Source organism: Arachis ipaensis, chromosome B1, assembly GCF_059453495.1.
Source record: "Arachis ipaensis isolate K30076 ecotype BB chromosome B1, ASM5945349v1, whole genome shotgun sequence".
Lineage (NCBI taxonomy): Eukaryota > Viridiplantae > Streptophyta > Magnoliopsida > Fabales > Fabaceae > Arachis > Arachis ipaensis.
The window spans coordinates 149,561,181-149,583,496 of NC_142436.1; the positions used below are offsets into that span (position 1 = coordinate 149,561,181).

Consider the following 22,316-nt stretch of genomic DNA (forward strand, 5'->3'; position numbering starts at 1 on the left):
TACACCAATGCATACAAACACAAAACTTGAAAATGATGATGATGGCAAAGATGTGGATGAAACAAGGTATAGAGGAATGATAGGTTCACTCATGTACCTTACCTCTTCTAGACCGGACATTGTTCAAAGTGTGGGTGTATGTTCAAGGTTTCAATCTCACCCAAAAGAATCCCATCTTTCAGCCGTTAAGCGCATCATTAGATATATTAAGGGAACTAGTGATTATGGCTTGTGGTATCCTAAATCTGATAATTTTTGTGCAGTAGGGTTTTGTGATGTAGATTATGCGGGAGATAGAGCGGATAGACGGAGTATATCCGGCATGTGTTGCTTCTTTGGAAGCTCACTCAACATGTGGTCAAGCAAAAAGTAAGCCACAGTGGCTCTATCCACAGCTGAAGCTGAATATATTTCTGCATCTGCATGTTGTTCACAATTAATTTGGTTAAAAATGCAGTTGGAAGATTACAAATTAAAGATCGATAGTATACCCTTATTTTATGATAATATGAGTGCTATTAACATCTCAAAAAATCATGTTTTGCACTCAAGAACCAAGCACATTGAAATTAAATATCATTTCATTAGAGAACATGTGCAAAATGGTACCATTGATATTCAATTTATAAAATCTGAAGACCAACTTGCTGACATTTTTACAAAACCCCTCTGTGAAGACAGATTCTGCACTTTGAGAAAAAGTTTGGGAATAATTGATTTAAGTTCTATTAATAACTTGTGAAATTTTGATTCTGCTAAGTTTTGTCTCATAGAAAAGGAGGAGATAAAAATCAGAGTGTGTTGGAATGGCTGTGATCAAGGGGGAGACTGCGCCAAAATAAATTCTTATGGGTCCCACCAAATTTTCTTGACCCCACTCTGACCGTTTTGTTAGTTTCTCTCTATGAAAATCAAAATCTTCTTTTGTTGCCTCATCAAATCTTATTGAAATAGGATGTTGTCAAATCAAATCTTTCTCTTCATCTAATCCCTTGATTATAGGAAACCACTTTTCAGTTTATTTCAAATAAAAGAGAAACTCCTTGGGTATTAACCGCTCCTTAATGGTCATTAAACTCCCTCTAATTCTCTCTCCACTCCGCATCGTCCCTAACCTCCCTCCTCCCTCACTCATTTCGGTTTCTATTCAACCCCTCATCTTCCACTTCTCCATTTTCATTATCATGAAAAAGAAAACTGCCCCTAGAAAAAGTGAAAGGATTCTATTTTCTCAAAAACCGTCCACACCACAATCTCACACCCACATCCATATCCATTCTACATCCTCATCTTCTCCCTCACCACCCTCAAAACAAACAGACACCATGCGAAGGAAAGTCATAGCCACTAAAACCTCTTCAAGGAAGAAGAAAGAGAAAGTTCCTGTAGAGGAAGAGGAAGAATCACACACCTCACCGATTCCATCACCACCACCATCTCCTCCGAAGAAAGCCACACCCGGAAGGAGTACTCAGAAAACAAAAGGGTTCGCGCTGCACAACACCAAGGAACCCGCAAACCTGGAGTCCTTGGATTTCAAGAACAAATTCAACAAACCACACTCTCACTATGATCCTGCCAGGTTCAACTCCTGTGCTTCATATGAATTCCACAAAGAGGTTCTGGAAAAATGTCATCTCTGTGCAACCTATCTAGTCAATCTTGACTCTCTCACCAACAAAGGGATAAATGTTTTTTCTCTTTTTGAACTTCTTCAATGGACTCCACTGTTCCACATCCAGAAACTGGTTTTACCCCGGTTTGGTTTGTGAATTCTATGCCAACATGCGACTGATTGATGGCACCATCCACTCATATGTGAAGAGGGTTCACATAACTCTTGACACTGGAACTATTGGGATGGCTCTAGGCTACAAAGAGGAAGGGCCGAGAGCATATATGGCCGAGAAGTGGGACTCACAGGTCGGCGTTACCTATAAGATTGTTCTTCAACACATCTGTGAAAATCTCTCTGGCTTGGATGAGACTACTCCTACCCACAAAGCTCTCGGTTCCACCAACTCTCTACTTCACAGGATCATCACCCACATCCTGACCCCTCAAAGCGGCTCCCATAATAGAGTAACATTCTCTGACTCTCTCATCATTTTTGCTCTTGTTACATCAACTCCTATATCATTTGGTTTCCTTATGATCAGACATATGTGGGAATCAGTTAAAAGCACCAAAAAGGCGAATATGCTCTATGGAATGTTTTTAATAAGTATTTTTGAATATTTTAAAATTGATCTCCTAAATGAGACTGTAGAAAACAAGGTATCTATGATTAAAGGAGGAGGAGCTGTTAAAGGAACCAAAGGGAAGAAATATGTGGCTTCGGATAGTGAATATGACAGTCGGCCTGAGTCTTCCAAAGCAACCGAATCTATCAAAGAAATTCTCACAGAATTTTCAAACATGTCGGAGCTCATGGTGCAATCCCATAAGGCGGCACGCAAGCTAGCCTATGAAAATGAAAAGGCTTGGATGAGATGCAAGGACAGGGCAAGTCTGATGCTGGAGAGCCTTGAGGAGGAGTTGGGAGTTGCAAGTGAAGAAGGGGCTGAGGAATCTGAGCTTCATTTATCTGATGATTAATCTGTTTAGTATTTGATATTGGCATGTTAGGCTCAATTTGATACTCTATTTTGTTTGTTTGGATACTGTTGGACCTATGACTTGGTGACATATCTTTAACATTTTGGGTATATTGGATATTTTGCTCTCTGTGTCTTTTTTTTTTGCAGGTGCCCCTTGATGCCAAAAGGGGAGAGAAATGGTGCAGAAAAATTGAAATCAATAAAACAGGGATAAAATCCTTTTGAGGATTCATGATCACCCTTGTTTCAATGTCTTGTTGAGATGATACATTTGATGTTGATAATGCATGTTGATAATTCATTAGTTCTATCTTGATTGTTGCTGCTGCCTGATGTTTATCTTGGTAAAATGCTTGTTTGATTATAATTGTGATGCATTTGTCTTACCTTGATAAAATAATTGTTGTTTTATTTTTGGCAGTTTCTTTAAGTTGTGATATATGAAGTTTGATAGTTGCTATGGTTTGAGATGATCGTGCTTGATTAGAAAATTTTTCCTTATGATTAAGTTGCTCTGATTTATTCTTTGGAAATTACTTTCAAAATAACTTGAAAAGCAACTTTAGGAAATATCAATGTTTGCTTGCATCAAATGTTTTGTAAGTGATTGAACATAAAATCAAATTATTGATAACAAATGAGTTTTGATTATCATTCAATTCTGCTCATAAATCAAGTCATTCAACATTACATAATGAATATGTTGAATAACATTGTTGCCTTAGGCTTGATCAAAATTGTTACAGGTATAAAGCTTCCCTTGATAAAATAGTATACATTAAAGGGGAGCCATGTGACAATTAAAAAGGGGGAGAAATTCAAATATTCAAAGGGAGTATTCTATACTTTAATCTTTAATTTCTTTCCATTTCAATTTTAATAATGTTTGTTATCAAGGGGGAGATTGATGAGTTTGGAAAACTCTAAACTAATTTTTATGATGACTAAACATTATTAATATAATTATTTACAAAATTATTAAATTGATTTTAATTCATACTTATTTAATTAATAATTTCGTGATGCAGATTTTATATTGGGCCGAAAATAAAAGAAAAAATGTTGCAAGTTCAAGTGTGAAATTTTTATCTAGCATTGGTTCAAAAATAGTCAATGAAGTATGGCTGAATTATTATTCTTGTTATTGGGCCAGAATTGATTTTAATTAGCCCAAAGCAACCTTGATGGAAAGATCCATTAACTTGGTCCAAAATTGATAAAAAGAGAGAAGGAGATCCATGCATGCTTCCACGGAAATCAAACTTATTTTTGGATGGATTTCAAATTTTGTTTTATTTCACTTAATGCAGACATTGGAAAATGGAAAGAGAAAGTGAAGAAATGATGTGATAACCTTAAGTGCTCTACACGCTTCTAGGCTTGGGTTTCGAAACAAATTAATTCATTTCACTCTCTTTCCTAGCTTCACTAAAAGCAAATCATTTTTTAATTAATTTGTCAAGATTACTTAAGTGCTTTTCTTTTCTTCTCTCTCTTTTTTCTTTTTTCTCTTTCGGTCATTACACAGCAAACCATGGAAGCCAAAGCTAGCCACCGAAGAGAAGGAGATGCACGCTACAAGACCATCACAATGATGGCAAGAAAAAAGCAAACTAAAAGTATGCTTTGGCTAAGATTCTCATTCACTTGTGGTAAGATTTGGTGAAGAGATATTGGCTTCTCCATACCAAAAATGATTGAAGAAGATCTCGGTCAGAGAAAGAAGATCCTTGGAGGGATGACTTATCTCTGATTCTGCTCAACCACCACAGGAGGTAGCTACAGTGGCTACGTGATGGAGGAGGCAGAGATTGGAGCAGATAAAGCTATCATCATCATGAAGCATCAAGGGACAGGGGTTCATCTTGGAGAGCAAGGAAAAGATGGAGGGCTCGGATTGATGAAGATTGGTGACCAAAGAATGACTAGAGGTAATTGCATGTTGGGTTTTGCATGAGTTATCTCTTCTCTCTCTCTCTGGCCGAACCGGTTCTGTTTGAAGAAGAAGAAGATTAGCTTGGTTTGTTTGGAATCAACTTTGGAGGCTTCTCCCTATAAGTAAGGGTGAACAGTCAGGGTTTGATTCAAGGAGAAGGAGTGAGAGTGCAAGGCACAGAGTTCACATAGCTACCTAAACTAACAGAAGTTCTTCTCCTTTAATGTTCTTCATTTTGTAATTTTTCTATTTAATTTTGTCTGTCTTGAGTCTCATGGAAAAAGGCAAACAGTGAGGTTTGTATGAAAAAGCCATAGAGCGGAAAAAGGCAGAGAGTGTAAAATTAAAAGAAAAAGCCATAGATGTCCTTAGAGATCCTTTGTACATCTGTGTTGTGTTTCATGATTCTGTGGGAATCCCCTTGCAAGTTGGGTCAGCACTTAGCAATTGGAAAGCTTGGCAGTGACCAAGTCAAGTTCAGGATTGAGTTTAGATTCTGGACTTGTCCCGGATAGGAAGGGTAGTTCCTAGGGAGAATTGGTGTTTGTAATCAAGAATGATTATAGTGAAATTCCATCATTGTTATGATGGAGACTGGATGTAGGCTGCCTTGCACTTAGCAGCTGAACCAGGATATATCTTGGTGTAATTCTCTCTCTTTTCTACTCCACTTCTGTTTCTGCTGCCCAGGAGATAAAACTGAAAATATCTCGTGCTGATCGACGAGACAAAAAGAAAAGTCTCGTAGTTAAGTACGAGACAAAAAAAAAGTCTCGTGGCTGGGTACGAGACAAAAAGGCAAAAATCTCCAGAAACTGTTTCAAAGACCAGCAAGTATTATTGAGTAAAAAAAGGGCTAAGATTTAACCCCCTTCTCTTAGCCACTGAAAACCATCACTCTCTATCTTAGCGTTTAAGAGAAGACAAAGAAGCTTCGATCCTCATTGTTTGTTGTAGTTTGTCGGATTTGTTTGTAAGTTCACGGATGAGGTCTAGGTCTGGCTTGGCATACAGTGATGATGGGAATGATCGTAAATAAATTTTTGGTGATTAGGGCCAAATTTCAAGTCGAGCTCATCGTTCTTGTAATCGTCAAGCAAAGCCATATTTTTGTTAGGCTTCTCGCTGATTGGTGGTTGTTGATTTTCTAAGTCAAAAGCTTATATTGAATTTGACATATTTTTGTTTGGGTTGGTTCACCGTTTTACTCGTGCAATGTATTAATTTTGATTTTGATTAGAGGTTTTGATTTCAAAAACAGATATTAAATTTGGCATATTTTCAATTGTTTTGAGTTTAATAGGAAAAATTTTGAAATAGAATTTGTAATATTTATAAGGGTAAAGTATACTTTTTGTGTTTGAAATTTGGTAAAAATTTTAAAAATACCTTTAAGTTTTATTTTGTCCCTTAAATTTTTGACTTGCATAAAAAATATTCTTGACGGCTAAATTTTAAAAAATTTTAGATTAATCTAACAATAATGTATGAAAATTATGCTTAATTTGCCTGTGTTGAGGGTTGTTCTTATGAACTTGTTATTGAATTAGTCTTAAATTTTTTGAAAAATTAGTCGTCAGGGGTATATTTGATGCAAATCGAAAATTTTTGGAATAAAATTAAAATAAAATAAAACTTAAGAATATTTTTAAAATTTTTATCAAATTTCAAAGACAAAAAAGACAAAAAATATACTTTATCCTATTTGTAATAGTTGCTCTTGCTAGAGCTATGCGATCCAGATTTTTTGTATCTATTGAAATTGTAGTTAGAAGACACTACAAATTGTTGGTTATCCCTCTTTTGCTTCTCAAAAACTTGCTTTTAAGATTTGGAGAACAATCCCTTGGGCCCTAGGAATTATTATTAGCTTTCTACGAGTCTCACTATTCATTCCATTACGTGATGAATTTTTTTATAATATATGCTTGTTTGTTGATTTTGGAGTAGCTGCATTGTTGTCTCCATGGCTGGATGCAGAAGATTATAGAATTTTGGAGATTAATTTGATTTGATTTTAAAAGTTTTAATTGGGACTGTTAAATAAAATTGTCAAGTGTTGTTCAGATGATACTTAACAGATCACATAAATTTTGTTTAACTGTGTTAGTTAAAATAGATAGAAAAACTAACGTGATTAATTAAAAGAGAAAGTCTAGGGCCAGTAGATTTTGTAGTTTTTAGCCATCAATTAGCTATCAATTATGTTTTTAATGGTGTGAGATTGCATCTAATGGTGTAGAATCATTCAATTTTCTTTTGATGATTAAATACTGACCAAAATTTAACAAAAGTGCTGCCCCTAGCACTCCTCTAATTAAAAATATTTTTAAAACGAGTTTAATTAAAAAAAAATTTGGAGATTAAAATAGAAATGATGGGATCTTTCAAATGCTAATTTAATTATTTACTTTTAATTGATTATTTTGAGTTTGAGGTTGGGGAATATGATTAATTATTATGACATGTGAATAGGGCTGAAATCATAAAAGCACAAAATGGTGGAGAGCAAATTAAAGTGGAAACAGAACAGAACCAAGAATATTTTTATCAGGCCTCTCCTTTTTCTTATTTTTATGCTCATTTACGTAGAAACAAAGTTGTTTCCTTAGGTTTATTACGTGTCATTAGAAATGTTAATTGCTAGAAAGAACAACTTAAGTTGCAAGCATTACTCCTTGCTTTTATTATAATGATGAGGAGTAACACTAGTTAAGCAACATAGCTGTAGCTATTTTCATTGTCATTGCCTCGGTTTTGGAAGAGAAATTGGAAGACTTGGCACGCAAGGAACCAGAGTGTTTGCATGAAATTTTGTTGTTGAAAGAGATGGATCGATATCTCTGCTGAGGGCAAACACCATTCTCTGGGTTAGAGTTGTGCAATTCACAGCCACAGTTTTTATGGTATGGCCTGCGCTCAACATTCCTGTCCTTCGTTGATATGCTTCCTTCCATAACCCCCCGAACCATCATCATTTGAGACGCTCCAGTCGCCATTATTATTCTTTCTTCCTCTCAAACTTGTATTACAACCAAAATCTTTGTCAGGGAAGTTAGTTAATGTGATATATATATAGAGAGAGAGATGAAGAAGAAATCAAGAGGAGGGAAATTAAAATAAATTCAGATTTTGGTTTTATTCCGAGCACGTAAATTTCGAGAGAAATTAAATTTAGTGTTGAGGGTTCTAGCATATAAGTGGAAGGTTAATCATAAGGAGACATAGATCACAAGGGAGAACAATACAAGTCTCTCTAATTTTTCTCAGTGAAAAGAACACTGGAGATTTGAGCATATATATATATATTTTTTATCGTTATATGTCTAGTCCAAACACTAAATTATTTTTAATAAATAAATTTTATTAATTTTAAATTTTAAAAAATATAAATACAAACTGTATTGATTTATGTGTATAAATTATATACTTTTTATGTTTAAATTTCTGTAAATATATATGCAAATTATTACCAACTAAATACTGGTATACTAGTAAAAAATAGTAAATATTTATTGTTCGTATATATGTTGCTTTGTCACTTTGTGTTGTATATCACATTAACGCGTCTTTGCTATTTTATGTGACTAGCATTGCAACTATATATGTGGTTTTGCTTCGCATGGAATTCCCCGAAGTGAAGGTTTAACTTTAACACTGAAGGGGTGGTTTCTTCTATGTGGAAATTAGTATTCTATGAACCTTTAACGTTATCACTCTAAGATAGATCCATTCTGCAGTTGGGATACTATATATTATCATTATATTCTCCATGTGTAATAATACTCATTCAAACTTTATGGCACACACATTTTAAAATCACAATGTCCGTATAAAAAATTATAAAAATACTATTTATATACCAAAATCAGTTATTAAAATTAGCTATTAATGTATTTGTATATAAATATATATGTGATTTAATTTAGAGTAAAAGACATATCGGTCCCTGACCTTTTTAAAATTGGACATTTTCGTCCCTTAAGATTTGAAAATACTTTTAAGCCCCTCACCTTGTAAAATCTAGGACAATTGAACCTCTCCGTCGATTTGGGTTGAAAAACGTCACCGGAGAAGGCTGATGTGGCTGGGGGGAGTGTGACCTGTCCGTTTAGGTTGCTAAGCTGGAGGGGGTACTAAAAATCGAAGGACAGATCGATCCCTGAGCCCATTTCACATATTGTTATTCCCATAACACCCAGAAACCATGCCTGTAATTACTGAAAACCCTACCTGAAGACAAACAGTTTCTTTCTCCCTCCAAAAAAAAAGAACGTCTTCAACTCGTTGAGAAGGTGTTGTGTGCTCAGTGGACGTTGCGGGTGGCGAAGGATTTGACAGGCTTCGTCTTGCAAGAAGGTGCCTTCTGCTACAGAGGTAAGGGTATTAGTCGAATCACACTGTTCGTTCTTGTTTAAGTATTTGGTAGAATATAATGCATGGGGTTGGGGTTAGTGATGATCGCTTGCTCTGTTTCGGGGAAAAGACTGGAAAAAATTCTATAGGGATTTAACTGATTTCAAATTCTCAGGCACTTGATCTAAGGTTTAATGTGTGATTGCTATATCTGTGCATAATGCAGATGGTTGATATATATGCTGTACCTGTTTTTCACCATGGAGGTCATTTTGGTAGAGGACCCGGTGGCACTCTTGAGTATATTGGTGGGAAGGTTGAGAAATTTCCAGAGATGGATTTGGACTTTGTGAATTTTGGGGATTTGGTTACACTATTCAAGGGTCTGAGGTATGCAACATACAGGGCAGTCTATTGGTATGACCCAACCAGTAATGATCTTGAGTCTGGACTGCACATACTGAGGGGGGATGCTGGAATCAATGAAATGCGAGAGAACAAGTTGAAGAATTCAAATATCAACGAGTTCTATATTTACTTCGATCACCCTGTTGATGAGCCACAGATTGTGGAAGAAGAAGCTGCTACAGAACAGGGGCCGGAAGAATTTGATGATGCAGTTGATGTGGACAGTATCATGCGGGAGCTTCAGTCATCACCATCGACAGCAGGGGATGGGAATGGTAGTGGGGAGGACGAGTTGTATGAACCTCCTCCGAATGGCACTGAAACTGGTTCTGATGATGACTCCTGTAGTTGTGATGAGGAGAATGATCTTATGAAGAAAAGAAGCACTGTGAAAGAAAAAGAGAAAGTGATGCCAAAAAAGACTGCAGAGTCAAGTGGGAACAAGAGAGGTGCTGGGAGAAAGACTGCAGCTGTGCCTAGTGGCAAAGGTACCATGCCAGCTGCCAAGCCGAAAGGAGCTGGGCCTAGTGCGAGGCCCAAAAGAACCAGGCCTACAGCCAAGACCAAAGGAAGTGTTCCTCATCACAAGCCCAAAAAAACTGGTGCTGCTGTGCATGCTGAAGAAGATGTTCCATCTGTGCAGCCCAATGACAGGCCTCCAATAGGGCTCTATGTGAATGAAGAGGAATCAGATGATGATGACCTGGTTTATGAGTATGCATATGAGGACCTTCACACACCAGTGTCATCAGAGGATGAGGGAGACAAGCATGAATTTCCAGTGTTTAATGAAGACTATGGATTTGGAGAGGGGAGGTTTGAGGTGGGTACCAAGTTTGCAACCATAGATGGCTTCAAAGAGGTTGTGAAAGATATGTTCATAGCTGAGGGGAGAGAATTGTTGTGGATAAAGAATGATAAGGAAAGGGTGAGAGTTGCATGCAGAGGTGAAAACTGTCCATGGCTGGCACATCTATCTTACAACAAGACACTGCTATGCTTCCAGGTTAAGACTTACAAGTCTGAGCACACATGTGCAAGAGATCTGGGTAGTAATGCTGCTGATCAACACTGGATCAGTAAGAAGGTGGAAAAGCGAATGGGAAGTCAACCTCATATGACAACTAATGAGGCAACTGATTTTCTCAGAGAAGAGTTTAACTTAGTTGTGCATCCGAAGATGGTATATAGGGCAGTAAAGGAAGCCAAGGAAAGGCTAGTGGGAAACAAAAAAGAACAGTATGGAAAGCTCAGGGAGTATGGGATGGAGATTCTCAAGAGTAATCCTGGGTCAACAGCAAGAATTGATGTGAAGCCTATCCCTCAGTCCCTTCCTGTCTTTGACAAGATATATATCTACTTCGAGGGCTGTAAGCAAGGCTTCAAGAGTGGATGTAGGCCTTTCATCCATCTAGACGGGGCCTTTCTTAAGACATACCATGGAGGCCAGTTACTATCAGCAGTGGCACAGGATGCCAACAATCAGTTCTATGTTGTGGCATTTGCTGTTGCAAGATCTGAGACAAAGGAATCATGGAAATGGTTCCTTACACAACTTCAGGAAGACCTGGGTGATGCCTCCCAATTCGGTTGGAACTTTATGTCCGACCAGCAAAAGGTAACATTCTTACTCTCCTTTATGTGTTTAGTTGTTGGTGTTGATAGAATTAGCCTATAACCTGCTTAGTTGTTGTTGTTGATAGAATTAGCCTATAATCTGCTTAGTTGCTGATGTTTAGGGTAATAGTCTATAATCTGTTTATATCTTGTTGTATATTGAATTAGCATATAACATGTCTAGATGTTGGTGTTTATTGAGTTAACCTATTTGCTGTTTATTTTTTGGTGTTTATTGACTTAGCTTATAATGTGCTTAGTTGTATAGTTTGTTAGGTTAGCCTATAATGCTGTTTAATTGTTGGTGGAAATGAGTAGGGCCTGCTGCCAGCCTTAAAAGAGGTAATGCCAAGGGCACATCATAGAAACTGTGTCATGCATATATGGAAGAACTTTATTAATAGGTTCAAAGACATGCACATTAGAGACATTGTGTGGGAGTGTGCTAGGTGTACAACTGAACCAGAATTCAAGGAGAAAATGGATAGGCTGAAGGGGGTTAACAATGCGGCATGGGAATATTTGATGAAGTTTGAACCTACCATCTGGGTTAAAGCCTATTTTAGTCATGGACCCAAGGTGGATAACCTGACTAATAATATGTGTGAAGTGTTCAATGCAAAGGTAGTAAAATACAGAGTAAAACCAGTTTTGACAATGTGTGAGGAGATTAGGTGCTACTTAATGAGAATGATGACCAAGCACATTAGATTGTTAGAACACCATAGGGGTAAGTTAGCACCAGTTCAAGAGAAAAGGTTGCAGATGAAAATAAAACCAAGCAGTAGGTGGATAGCTGAGTGGGTGGGGGACAATGAAAGAAAAAGGTTTGAGGTAACCAGAAAGAAGACGAAAGTGGACGTGGATCTAATCAAGCACACCTGTTCATGCAACACCTGGCAATTGACTGGTAAAGAGTTTAACCCTAACTAATATGTTTTCCTCGTATGTAAAATTATGCTGCTTTACATGTAACTTTTGCTGCTTATGCAGGCATGCCATGCATACATGCTATTGCTGCTATCAGAAAGAGGCATGACCAGGTTGAGGATTACGTGCATCCATGGTTGTGTATGGAGTCCATTCACAAGACGTATGCACATTGCATCAAGCCCGTTCCTAGTGAAGAATTCTGGACCACAACGGAGCAGTTGAGGCCTGCCCCGCCACCTATCAAACGGCCTATTGGGCGGCCAAAGGTGCACAACCGCAACAAGGACCCTGCTGAGGCTCATATGCAAGGAGAAAAGCTGAAAAGAAGCTTCCAGGTTACATGTAGCAAGTGCAACGAGAAAGGGCATAATTATAAAACTTGTAAAGGAGCTCCAAGCAACCCGAACTAGAAACCAAAGAAGAAGAAACCCAAGAAGACAGTTGACAACTCACAAGCTCTGGTGCTGCTTCCCCTTTCACAATCAGCCCCTCCACCAGAGGTAAGCCGGCACCCAAAAATGCTTTAGACCTCAGTTGGTTAAGCACTAATCAGCCCCTCCATTTTATGCTTCTTATTATTAGTCAGTAATACATAATTGATACTGCTTAAGCACTAATTACCCCATTTGGTTACATTGCTGTGTCTTTCTTACATAGGATCAAAATCAATCACAGGGTGAAACATTGGGTGAACCTAGTGCTGGGGAGGCAGCTGGGTCTGCACCAGTTCCTGCACCATTTATGGCCCAACCTTCAGCTCCAGCACAGACTCCATTCAGACCTCCATCCCAGGTACCAAGAATGGACCAACCAGACTTCAATGCTGCTGCACATACTTTCAGACCCAAGCAACCAATTGTTCGACCACCAACAAGTGCAAATCCACCAACAAATCCAACACCACACACAAAAAAAACTCCAACCAGCGGGGGACCCTCGAAGGAGACCATGAAAGCAGCTACCAGTGCCACAAAGAGAATTCTCAAGCCTCAGAAGAAGTGAACAAAGCAGCATGATTTCTGTGTTTTGTTTTTGGCTAGTTATTAGCATGACATTAGACAATGCTTATTAGCAAAGTAATCTTGGCAAACTTGTTTACATGCCAACCAGAAATTATGATATTTTGGAGTTAACTCATGCTGTTTAGCTATGTTTTGGATTAAATCAGATACAATGTCATTCTAACGTTTTGCTTTTAATCTATCCGAAATTACTATCTTGTTTAATGCCTGGAATAATGTCTGAATGTTCTAAATTATATGCATGCAGCAACAAGAAATTCCAAAAAAACATACATACAGCAACCAAAACAAATTCCATGTACGTCAATCATTTTTACATCAATTCCATGTACATCAACCATTTTTACATCAACCATTACAACCAATTCCATGAACATCAATCATTTTTACACCCTAAACATACATACAGCTACAACAACAACTACTACACCAATCACAATTATATGCCACAAACTCAATTTTTTTTTGGCTTTCCATAGACAACAGCTTCCTCTCCAACTCTTCTACTTTTTTCTCAATATCCTTATTTCGGAGCAGCTGTTCTTCAATGGCTACTCTATCAGCTTCATCCACCGCACCCAAGGCTTCAAACTCGACGGCCCTAATTTTTTTCAAATGTTCATCCAGCCAGATAAAGTACCGGCAATACGGTTCTTTAGCCTGGAACAAAATTTCAGTGAATCACCCATTAACACCCAGCACACTATAATCCAACTATTGTAAAAATCGCTCACTTACCTTGAACAGTGGACACCCAAGAAACACTCTATTAGGGTTACTGGTCGTTCTTGACTTGTACATAATGGCGTAGACGCCACAGTAGCACTTGGGCGCAATCCCAACTCGCTCACATCCTCCTGGCACAGCCCATGAAGATTCCTCTCCAGGTCTTGTGCATGAAGAGCTCCCTTCACTCATCATGGACGATCGCAGCATCAACACCCATGTCTTCCTCCAAGGTTTTCGATCAAATAGGGCTCAGGGAAGGGGACGACATCGTTTTGTGGGTGAGGGATCGATCTGTCCTTCGATTTTTAGTATCCCCTCCAGCTCAGCAACCTAAACGGACAGGTCACACTCCCCCAGCCACATCAGCCTTCTCCGGTGACGTTTTTCAACCCAAATCGACGGAGGGGTTCAATTGTCCCAGATTTTACAAGGTGAGGGGCTTAAAAGTATTTTCAAATCTTAAGGGACGAAAATGTCCAATTTTAAAAAGGTCAAGGACCGATATGTCTTTTACTCTTTAATTTATTTACAATGTGTATTTGATTCTAATATATATTTTATACTAATAATTGATTTTAGTATACACGTAACATAGTTAAAAAAACTAATAGAGACTCATCACAATACTAGAGATAAATGTGGGTTACTTTTGTCAATTTTAGATATGTAGTTAATATAACTAAAATCTCAGAAACTATCTTAGAATATGTGATCAATCTCAAAAGATTACTTTAGGACTTACTGATGGAATATGTAGCCTCTAATAACTAGATTATGGGTATGTAACTCACAACATGATGTTATACATTGAAAGGGTAAAAATAACACTCTTGTTTTCAGTTTGGTACAAAACAAGTAGTTGACGCACAATGCAATAATGTGGGTGGTTCTCTTTATTGAGATATAACATATTATAGCAATGTCATTTTGTATAAGAATCAAGCGGTAAAGTAAGTTGGCGAAGAATTACAATTTTCAGATGGGAAAGTATGAGGAGCCAATGGAATATTTATACAATGTGTACAATGGAAGTTTAGGGAGTATTAGAGATATAATTATTAGTGTTACCTTTTTTCATCAGTTGAAGTTTTTGGGATGAGTGGTATCATGACATGGTATTAGAGCGGAAGATGTTTATTATCGCTAGTACTTGGATGGTTATTCTAGATAGTATGTATAAATAATCCATTGTCTCCCTAGCGAGATCCTTTTCAGATATATCTAAATTAAATGCACAAATCATTTAAAATGTAGATAGAAATAAAGATCTCGTATACATGTACTCACTACAAAAAAAAATACAAATTTGTAGGAGTTTTATAATAGAGGTTTTAAAAAACTCTCGCAAATTAGTTAAGAAAGCCAGATTTTCTCTTTATTATTTTTACTTCTTAATTTACAGCAATTTTAATCTCAAATAACAGGAGTTACATAACTCTCCCAAATTAAAATTTTATTACCCAAAACTCTTCTCCTATTTCGCTCCTTTTCTTATTTTTCACATCCCGCCAAATTGAATTCTCATTCCCGCAAAACCTTTCTCATTCAGTTTATCACTTTTTGCAGCCCTACTTCCCTTTCTTCTTCTCCACACACCATCCTTATCCCAAACCTCACCTTCGTTAACTGCAGCAACCTTTAGCTTCAATGTCCCCAACTCCAGTCTCGCCGTCTCCTCCTTACTGGTACGTCGCGTCCTCTAATCTCTTCATTGTTGGTTCGTTGCGTTCTCATCTTCTCCTCCTCGTCGGTCTTCATCTCTTATCAACAAGTCTTAGTTTCAGATGGAGATGTCTCAGGTAATAACATTTATTTTGGATTCTTAGTTTATGGCTTTCAGTTCCTGGTTTATTCTGATTTTGTACTATTTTTGGGTTTATTCTTATTTGAATTTTGGGGTTTATTCTGAGTTTAATTTGTATAAGCCAAACCCTAGCCCGTGGAACTTTTGGTACTGTCCACCGTAGTGTCTATGATGGCCAAGATGTTGCTGGTAACCCCTGTTCTTCTCTTTCTCTGTTTACTACTTTTTATTAATTTTATTACTGTTGTTGTTACTATTGATTACTTTAATTCAATTGGATCACTGATAAGCATAGCCAATTTCTTTGTTAGTCTTAGTTTTTGGAGCAAAATTCGGTTGGATCAAGTACTTGATCAAAAGTTATGGCTGTTAGTTACATTGCATTTCTTTTATAGTGATTGGTGATGGGTAGCTTTGAATCTCTTTGCATGTTGGGGCTCATATATGAAAATTCATGTGATCCTGATTTGTTGTTTTTGTGTGGTGACTAAGAAATAAAATATATTTTCAATGTTATATTGAGGTTGGTTGTGCTTTTGATGGAATTATTGGTTTACTTTTTTCTTTCTTTCTTTCTTTCCTTTTTTTATTTTCGCATTTCCACTGTTAATCAATCCTGTGATTATTACTCAATGATCAATTAAAATACTGGACTATGGTGAAGAAGGGCAACGGAGCTGCCCTGAGATCGGTGTTTACACAAGAAGTTGCTATTTGGCATAAACTTGATCATCCAAATGTGACAAAGGTCATTTTCATTTTTATTCAGTTAATTTTGTTGTTGTTGGTTGAGCTCGTTAGTTGTTATAATAGCATATCATCGGCTGCTGTTTCGTGGAGGGTTAGTCAATTGACGCCTCTAATGCCTATGTATAATTGCTTTTAGTTTTACTTGTGACACCAAGTTCTTAAAGTTTTCAGATCATATAGCAGTTTCAAGGACTTTGTTTACTACATCAAGTCCGGTTAATTAGAGAGTTCAAACCTTTAAGTGTTTAACTGATCGGATAGTCTATTGATATAGGAGACACTAACTTCATAGCAATTTATTGAAATTAGAGTCAATAAGAACTTCCATTTGATTGGGCATGCTTAAAAATCACCGTACTTGAAATTTATGAAATTTATATATTTAAGTCCTGACTTTTTTTAAATGTGGACATATCGATCCCCCATATTCACTTGGGTCTGTCAGACTCAACAAAAAAAATTAAATGTGACTCCCATTGTATTAACTTAGTTGATACGGATGCACACATGTGAGAGTTTTTAAAATTGGACAAATTAGACTCAGGAATTGATATGTCCAGATTTTAAAGAGGTTAGGGACTTAAATGTATTTTTAAATTATAAGAGACTTAGATGTCTCAGAGATCGATTTTAACTATTTATTTTTAATTGATTATTTTGAGGTTGGGAATATGATTAATTATTATGACACGTGAATAGGGCTGAAATCATAAAAGCACAAAATGGTGGAGAGCAAATTAAAGTGGAAACAGAACAGATCAGAACCAAGAATATTTTTACCAGGCCTCTCCTTTTTCTTATTTTTATGCTCATTTACGTAGAAACAAAGTTGCCGCATAAGTCATAACATTCCCCCCGTCGTCAGTCAATTTTTTTATTATTTATCTTTTAACTAAATCATTAATTATTTGTACATATGCATGTATTGTATATATTTCATAAAATTGAACTGAGATGTTAGTTGAATATGCCAGCTATCCCAGTATGGCTTAAATTAAATTAAACCAGCTAGGTAGCCATAGCTTTAAGATTTAAAAGAAAATTTACTGCTTTTATATAACTATGGATTTATTATTCTATTGATCTAAATTTTACATAAATCAGGATTTGAAAGCTGTTTCCTTAGGTTTATTACGTGTCATTAGAAATGTTGATTGCTAGAAAGAACAACTTAAGTTGCAAGCATTACTCCTTAAGCTTGCTTTTATTATTATGATGAGGAGTAACACTAGTTAAGCTCGGTTTACTTGGCACGCAAGGAACCAGAGTGTTTGCATGAAATTTTGTTGTTGAAAGAGATGGATCGATATCTCTGCTGAGGACAAACACCATTCTCTGGGTTAGAGTTGTGCAATTCACAGCCACAGTTTTTATGGTATGGCCTGCGCTCAACATTCCTGTCCTTCGTTGATATGCTTCCTTCCATAACCCCCCGAACCATCATCATTTCAGACGCTCCACTCGCCATTCCTCTCAAACTTGTATTACTTGGAACAATGTCACTGACTAGTAAACCCCCTCCTAAAATCAGAATTGAAGGAGAGCATTGCCCTGGTGCGGTGGTGGAATGGTACCAACGTTCTGCATCAAAGGATCAAAGACACGATTTTGACCTGAGCTTGAAGGCGAAGAAACACCTCGTTTCGTTGGGTTGGACCTTTTCTTATTGCGACAAGAAAACTCGCTGGGAACTTCGTTACAAATCCCCTTCTGGTAAGACCTATATTTCTCTCAGAACTGCATGCAAAGCCTGCATTGAAGAGAAAAAGAAAGATTCTTCATCTAGTTCCAATTAATTGCAAGGATCACAGCAATCTCAATCCAAGGTAACCGGTGGTAGGCCTCGGAGACGCAAGAAACCGAGTGACGATGAAGATTGGACTCTTCCGGAGACGCAAGTATCCAATTTAGTAAGTCCTCGTTCTGGTGAAAGTCCTGCTGCCGCAAGAAAAGTAAGGAGACGGAGTTCTTCTGATAATCGGAATCCAAGAACGATTCTTTCTTGGCTGATGGACAACAATGTGGTGGCGCAGGAGGCGTGGGTTTTCTGCCGTGGAGAATTGGTGAAGAGAGGGAAGCTGTTTCGTTCTGGTATTTTCTGCCATTGTTGTGATTCTTTATGGACACTCTCTCAATTCCAGGCTCATGCCGGTTGCAAAGGTCAACCTCCCTCTGCTAGTATCTTCTTGGAACAAGATAAAAGGTCTTTGCTGGATTGCCAGAAACAAGCATTGATGATGATCAAGGCTAACAACAATGGGGATAATGATCATCATCATGAAAATGATTCCATTTGTTCAATTTGTCTCCAGGGGGGTTTCATTCTTCTCTGTGATCACTGTCCGGCGTCATTCCACGCCGAATGTATTGGCCTTGATCATGTTCCCCCTGGTGATTGGTTCTGCCCTTCATGCTCTTGCAGACTTTGCAACCGTCCCAAATGCAGAGAGGAAAGTCATTTGGCTAACAATTTTATAGCTTGTTATCAGTGTCAACGCAGATTCCACATTGGATGTTTAGCTTCTAGAGGCTTTGCTTTTCTGAACATGGAAACCGATTGGTTTTGCAATGAAGATTGTCACAAGATATTTTTGACACTGAATAACATGTTGGGAAAACCAATTCCTGTGGGTGATGGTAATCTAACTTGGACATTGTTGACGAGCCTCAAGAAAAGCACTAATGACAATGATGACGATGGAACCATTACTGAAATGGAGAGCAAGCTAAATGTCGCACTTGGAATAATTCATGAGTGTTTTGTGCCCATCATAGATCCTGTATTTGGAAGAGACATTGCTGCAGATATTATGTTCAGCAGATATTCACGGCTGCCACGTATGAACTTTACAGGGTTCTACACTGTGATTCTAGAGAGGAATGATGAGGTGTTCTCTGTTGCAAACACAAGGATTTATGGCCAAAAGCTTGCAGAAGTGCCGCTTGTCGCGACGAGGGACCAGTATCGAAACCGGGGAATGTGTCGAATTCTGATGGATCAGCTTGAGAAGCTGTTGGTTAAGTTGGGTGTTGAGAGGTTGCTATTGCCTGCCGCTCCTTATTTAGTAGAAACTTGGACAAACTCATTTGGATTTGCAAAAATGACACACTCAGATCAGTATTACTGTGTAGGTTATCCTCTTGCAAATTTTCCAGACACAACATTGTGCCACAAATCATTGAAGCAACCTTTGATGCTGTATTGAGGTCTAAAACGATTGCATGGAGTTGGAAGTAGTGACCATGGTGTATGTTTAGTATTGCTTGTTGCATTCACTTTTTATATCTGATTTGCAGTGTGTTTTGTCAAATCCATTTGCTATTATATATGCTGTTTTTGCTTATTAGTAAACAACTTTTATAATGTTTGATTTATTTGCAATGTGTATTTAATTTCAACATGTATTTTATACTAGTAGTTGATTTTAGTGTACATGTAACAATTAAAAAAACTAATAATAGAGACTAATTACATTACTAGAGACAAATATGGTTTACTTTTGTCAATTTTAGATATGTAGTTAATATAATTGAAATCTCAGAAACTATTTTAAAATATGTTATCAATCTCAAAAGATTACTTTAGGACTTACTGATGGAATATGTAGCCTCTAATAACTATAGATTATGGGTATGTAACTCACAACATGATATTATACATGGAAAGGGTAAAAATAACTCTATCTTGATTTCAGTTTGGTACAAAACAAGTTGACGCACAATGTAATAATGTTTGCTCATGTCTCTCTTTAAATTTTAAATATGGTTTTGGAAAACGATATATGGGTGGTTCTCTTTATTGAGATTTGAGATATAACATATTGTAGCAATATCATTTTGTATTAGAATCAAGTGGTAAAGTAAGTTGGCGAAGAATTACAATTTTCAGATATATCTAAATTAAATGTACAAGTCATTTAAAATGTAGGTAGAAATAAAGACCTCGTGTGCATATACTCCTTGATTTTATATATTACTGTAAGGAGACAGGAGTAATGTAATCATCACAAACTTAATAAGAATACAAGTAAAAAGACAGCGTATTAGTATCTTTTAAATATTGTTCTTTATTCAATTTTTAAAAAAGAGAAAAAATAAAAAATAAATAACTTTTTTAATTTTTTAAATAATTGATACATAAAAATGTGTATTTAAATTAATTAAATAATAATAAATCTTTAAAAAAGTTAACTAAAAGCTAAATTTTAAAGGATAAGTAGTATTTTTCTATACTTGTCTCTTCTTAACATTTGTCCAAAGGAACTCTATATGCTTTATGGTTTATGCTACATAGCCATAATGGCCTAAGCGTACAATGTGTACAATGGACTAAATCATGGAATCTTTGGTCCATGAATAAAATGAACATCACCCATACTATCCAGAATAACCATCCGGATACCAGGGATAATAAATATCTCATGTCATAAAACCACTCATCCCAAAAGCTTAAGCTGATTTTGGGATTCACCAAGGATCGAACTCTTAACCTTTCGGATCTAGAACTCTAATACCATGTCATGAACCCACTCATCCCAAAAGTGTAACCTGACAGGACAATGTAACACTAATGGTCATATCTCTAATACTTCCTAAACCTCTATTGTACACATTGTACACTTAGGCCATTGGCTCCCTATACTTTCTCAATTATTTAAACGGATCATGAATATCATTCCTAATTTCTATCAATGTCTTGTCTTTGGAAGACTTAGCGCGCAAGGAACAATGATTCCATGAAATTTTCTTGTTGAAGGAGATGCATCTGTGGTGAGGGCAAGCATTGGAGCAAACACCGTGCAATGCACAGCCACAGTTTTTATGGTATGGCCTTCGTTCGACATCCATGTCTTGCATCGACATGCTTCCTTCATAGACACCCCCAAACATCATTTGAGAAGCTCCAGTTGCCATTACTATTCTTCCTTCCTATCTAACTTGTATCACAAGCAATACTGTGAAAAGAGTTAGTTAGGTGATGCTTCCATCTTTGTGTGTGTGTATAACTGTATATATAGATGAAGAAGAAATCAAGAGAATGAAAATGAAAATAATATTCTAGTGGTTAGGCCTATGTTCTTTTTATTGTAAACATTCGCTTTTTGTTACTTTTTATTATTATGACCTTAGCAGGGTATTGTTTTCTTTGAAGGCATAGTATTTTCCGAAGTTAGAAAAAATACTATAATATTGAGCCAGGGGCGGCATCTTCTGTGTGGCAATTGAACACTTTCTAAGTCAATATAATGTGTTAATTAGCAGTAACTTGGTTAATTTCAAACCTTATGCTTGATCCTCCCCTAATCAATTCCATGTGTCCAAAAAGGGGAATGAATGACAGATCATGATCTTGATGAGTTAGAAATAGGGATCTTCGAGATTGTGTTTGTATATAGGTTGAGTTATGCTGGTGTACACCAAATATCAGTCTTCAAAATCAACTACTAATATAAAATACATGTACAATAAAAATAAATTAAACTATATATATATATTTATACACAAATATATTGATTGTTGATTTTAGTGGCTGATTTTAGTGTACAAATAGCATTTTTGATATAGGTTTAAAATACTGAAATAAAATATAGAAATATAAAATTATATTTAATAAATGATATACAAATATAAATATTATACTTTTTTTTTTTTAACCAAAGATAGGAGACTCGAACCCGCAACCTCTTAATTGAGTATGGGGAGACTATGCCATTTGAGCTATTACTCATTGGCTAAAAATATTATACTTAGAGACACTAGAAAGACTACAAAAAATATAATTTATTTTTTTTATTATTTATATCAAATTTTTATCATTATATATTTTTTTATTTTTTTTATAAAATATAAAATAAATTAAAATTTTATAATTTATTTTTTTATATATTCAATTTATCATTAAATAAAATATAAAAATAATAATTTATATATATTTTTTTGTATTTTATTTTCAATATCATATCTTATCTTATTTTTAAAATTAAACGCATCCTTAAGTTATGCTCCATGGGCCATGGCTGTACATACGTGAACATGGAAGCATCTTAATTGAAAAGAGAGAGCATGAGAAAAGGGAGAGCATCAGAGTAATAATATTATATGAAGTTTAATTTTGATACATTGATAGTATAAAACGAATCATGCAATTATAACTGTTCTTT

The 22,316-nt window shown here is 36.4% G+C and overlaps 2 protein-coding genes across 19 annotated transcripts; both read left to right on the plus strand.

Moving 5' to 3' along the window:
* The first annotated feature begins 9,112 nt into the window (after positions 1 to 9,112).
* LOC110267301 (uncharacterized) lies at positions 9,113 to 12,852 on the plus strand. The gene is made up of 4 exons (XM_088503240.1): positions 9,113 to 10,918; positions 11,236 to 11,647; positions 11,911 to 12,185; positions 12,508 to 12,852. The coding sequence occupies exons 1-4, from the start codon at positions 9,113 to 9,115 to the stop codon at positions 12,850 to 12,852; spliced, it is 2,838 nt and encodes a 945-aa protein (XP_088359366.1).
* A 2,261-nt stretch (positions 12,853 to 15,113) lies between these two features.
* LOC107640798 (increased DNA methylation 1-like) lies at positions 15,114 to 19,565 on the plus strand. Of its 18 annotated transcripts, none has more exons than XM_021106060.2 (4): positions 15,114 to 16,153; positions 17,422 to 17,530; positions 17,608 to 17,868; positions 17,959 to 19,565. In XM_021106060.2, the coding sequence occupies exons 3-4, from the start codon at positions 17,652 to 17,654 to the stop codon at positions 19,359 to 19,361; spliced, it is 1,620 nt and encodes a 539-aa protein (XP_020961719.1). In that variant the 5' UTR covers positions 15,114 to 16,153; positions 17,422 to 17,530; positions 17,608 to 17,651; the 3' UTR covers positions 19,362 to 19,565. The 18 variants fall into 18 exon arrangements, with proteins under 18 accessions (XP_020961719.1, XP_020961703.1, XP_088358342.1 ...); XM_021106044.2 differs by having other exon boundaries at positions 15,114 to 15,594; positions 16,070 to 16,153; positions 16,855 to 17,868; XM_088502216.1 differs by having other exon boundaries at positions 15,114 to 15,594; positions 16,073 to 16,153; positions 17,422 to 17,868.
* The last annotated feature ends 2,751 nt before the right edge of the window (positions 19,566 to 22,316 follow it).

What these genes read in the sequence shown, in the direction of transcription:
- LOC110267301 (XM_088503240.1), top strand. Translation starts at nt 9,113, where the DNA reads ATGCAGATGGTTGATATATATGCTGTACCTGTTTTTCACCATGGAGGT. An exon ending in TTATGTCCGACCAGCAAAAG is followed by an intron (nt 10,919 to 11,235) that starts GTAACATTCTTA and finishes GGAAATGAGTAG; the next exon opens with GGCCTGCTGCCAGCCTTAAA. An exon ending in ATTGTTAGAACACCATAGGG is followed by an intron (nt 11,648 to 11,910) that starts GTAAGTTAGCAC and finishes CTGCTTATGCAG; the next exon opens with GCATGCCATGCATACATGCT.
- LOC107640798 (XM_088502212.1), top strand. Translation starts at nt 17,568, where the DNA reads ATGCTTCCTTCCATAACCCCCCGAACCATCATCATTTCAGACGCTCCA. An exon ending in TCGTTACAAATCCCCTTCTG is followed by an intron (nt 17,869 to 17,958) that starts GTAAGACCTATA and finishes ATTAATTGCAAG; the next exon opens with GATCACAGCAATCTCAATCC.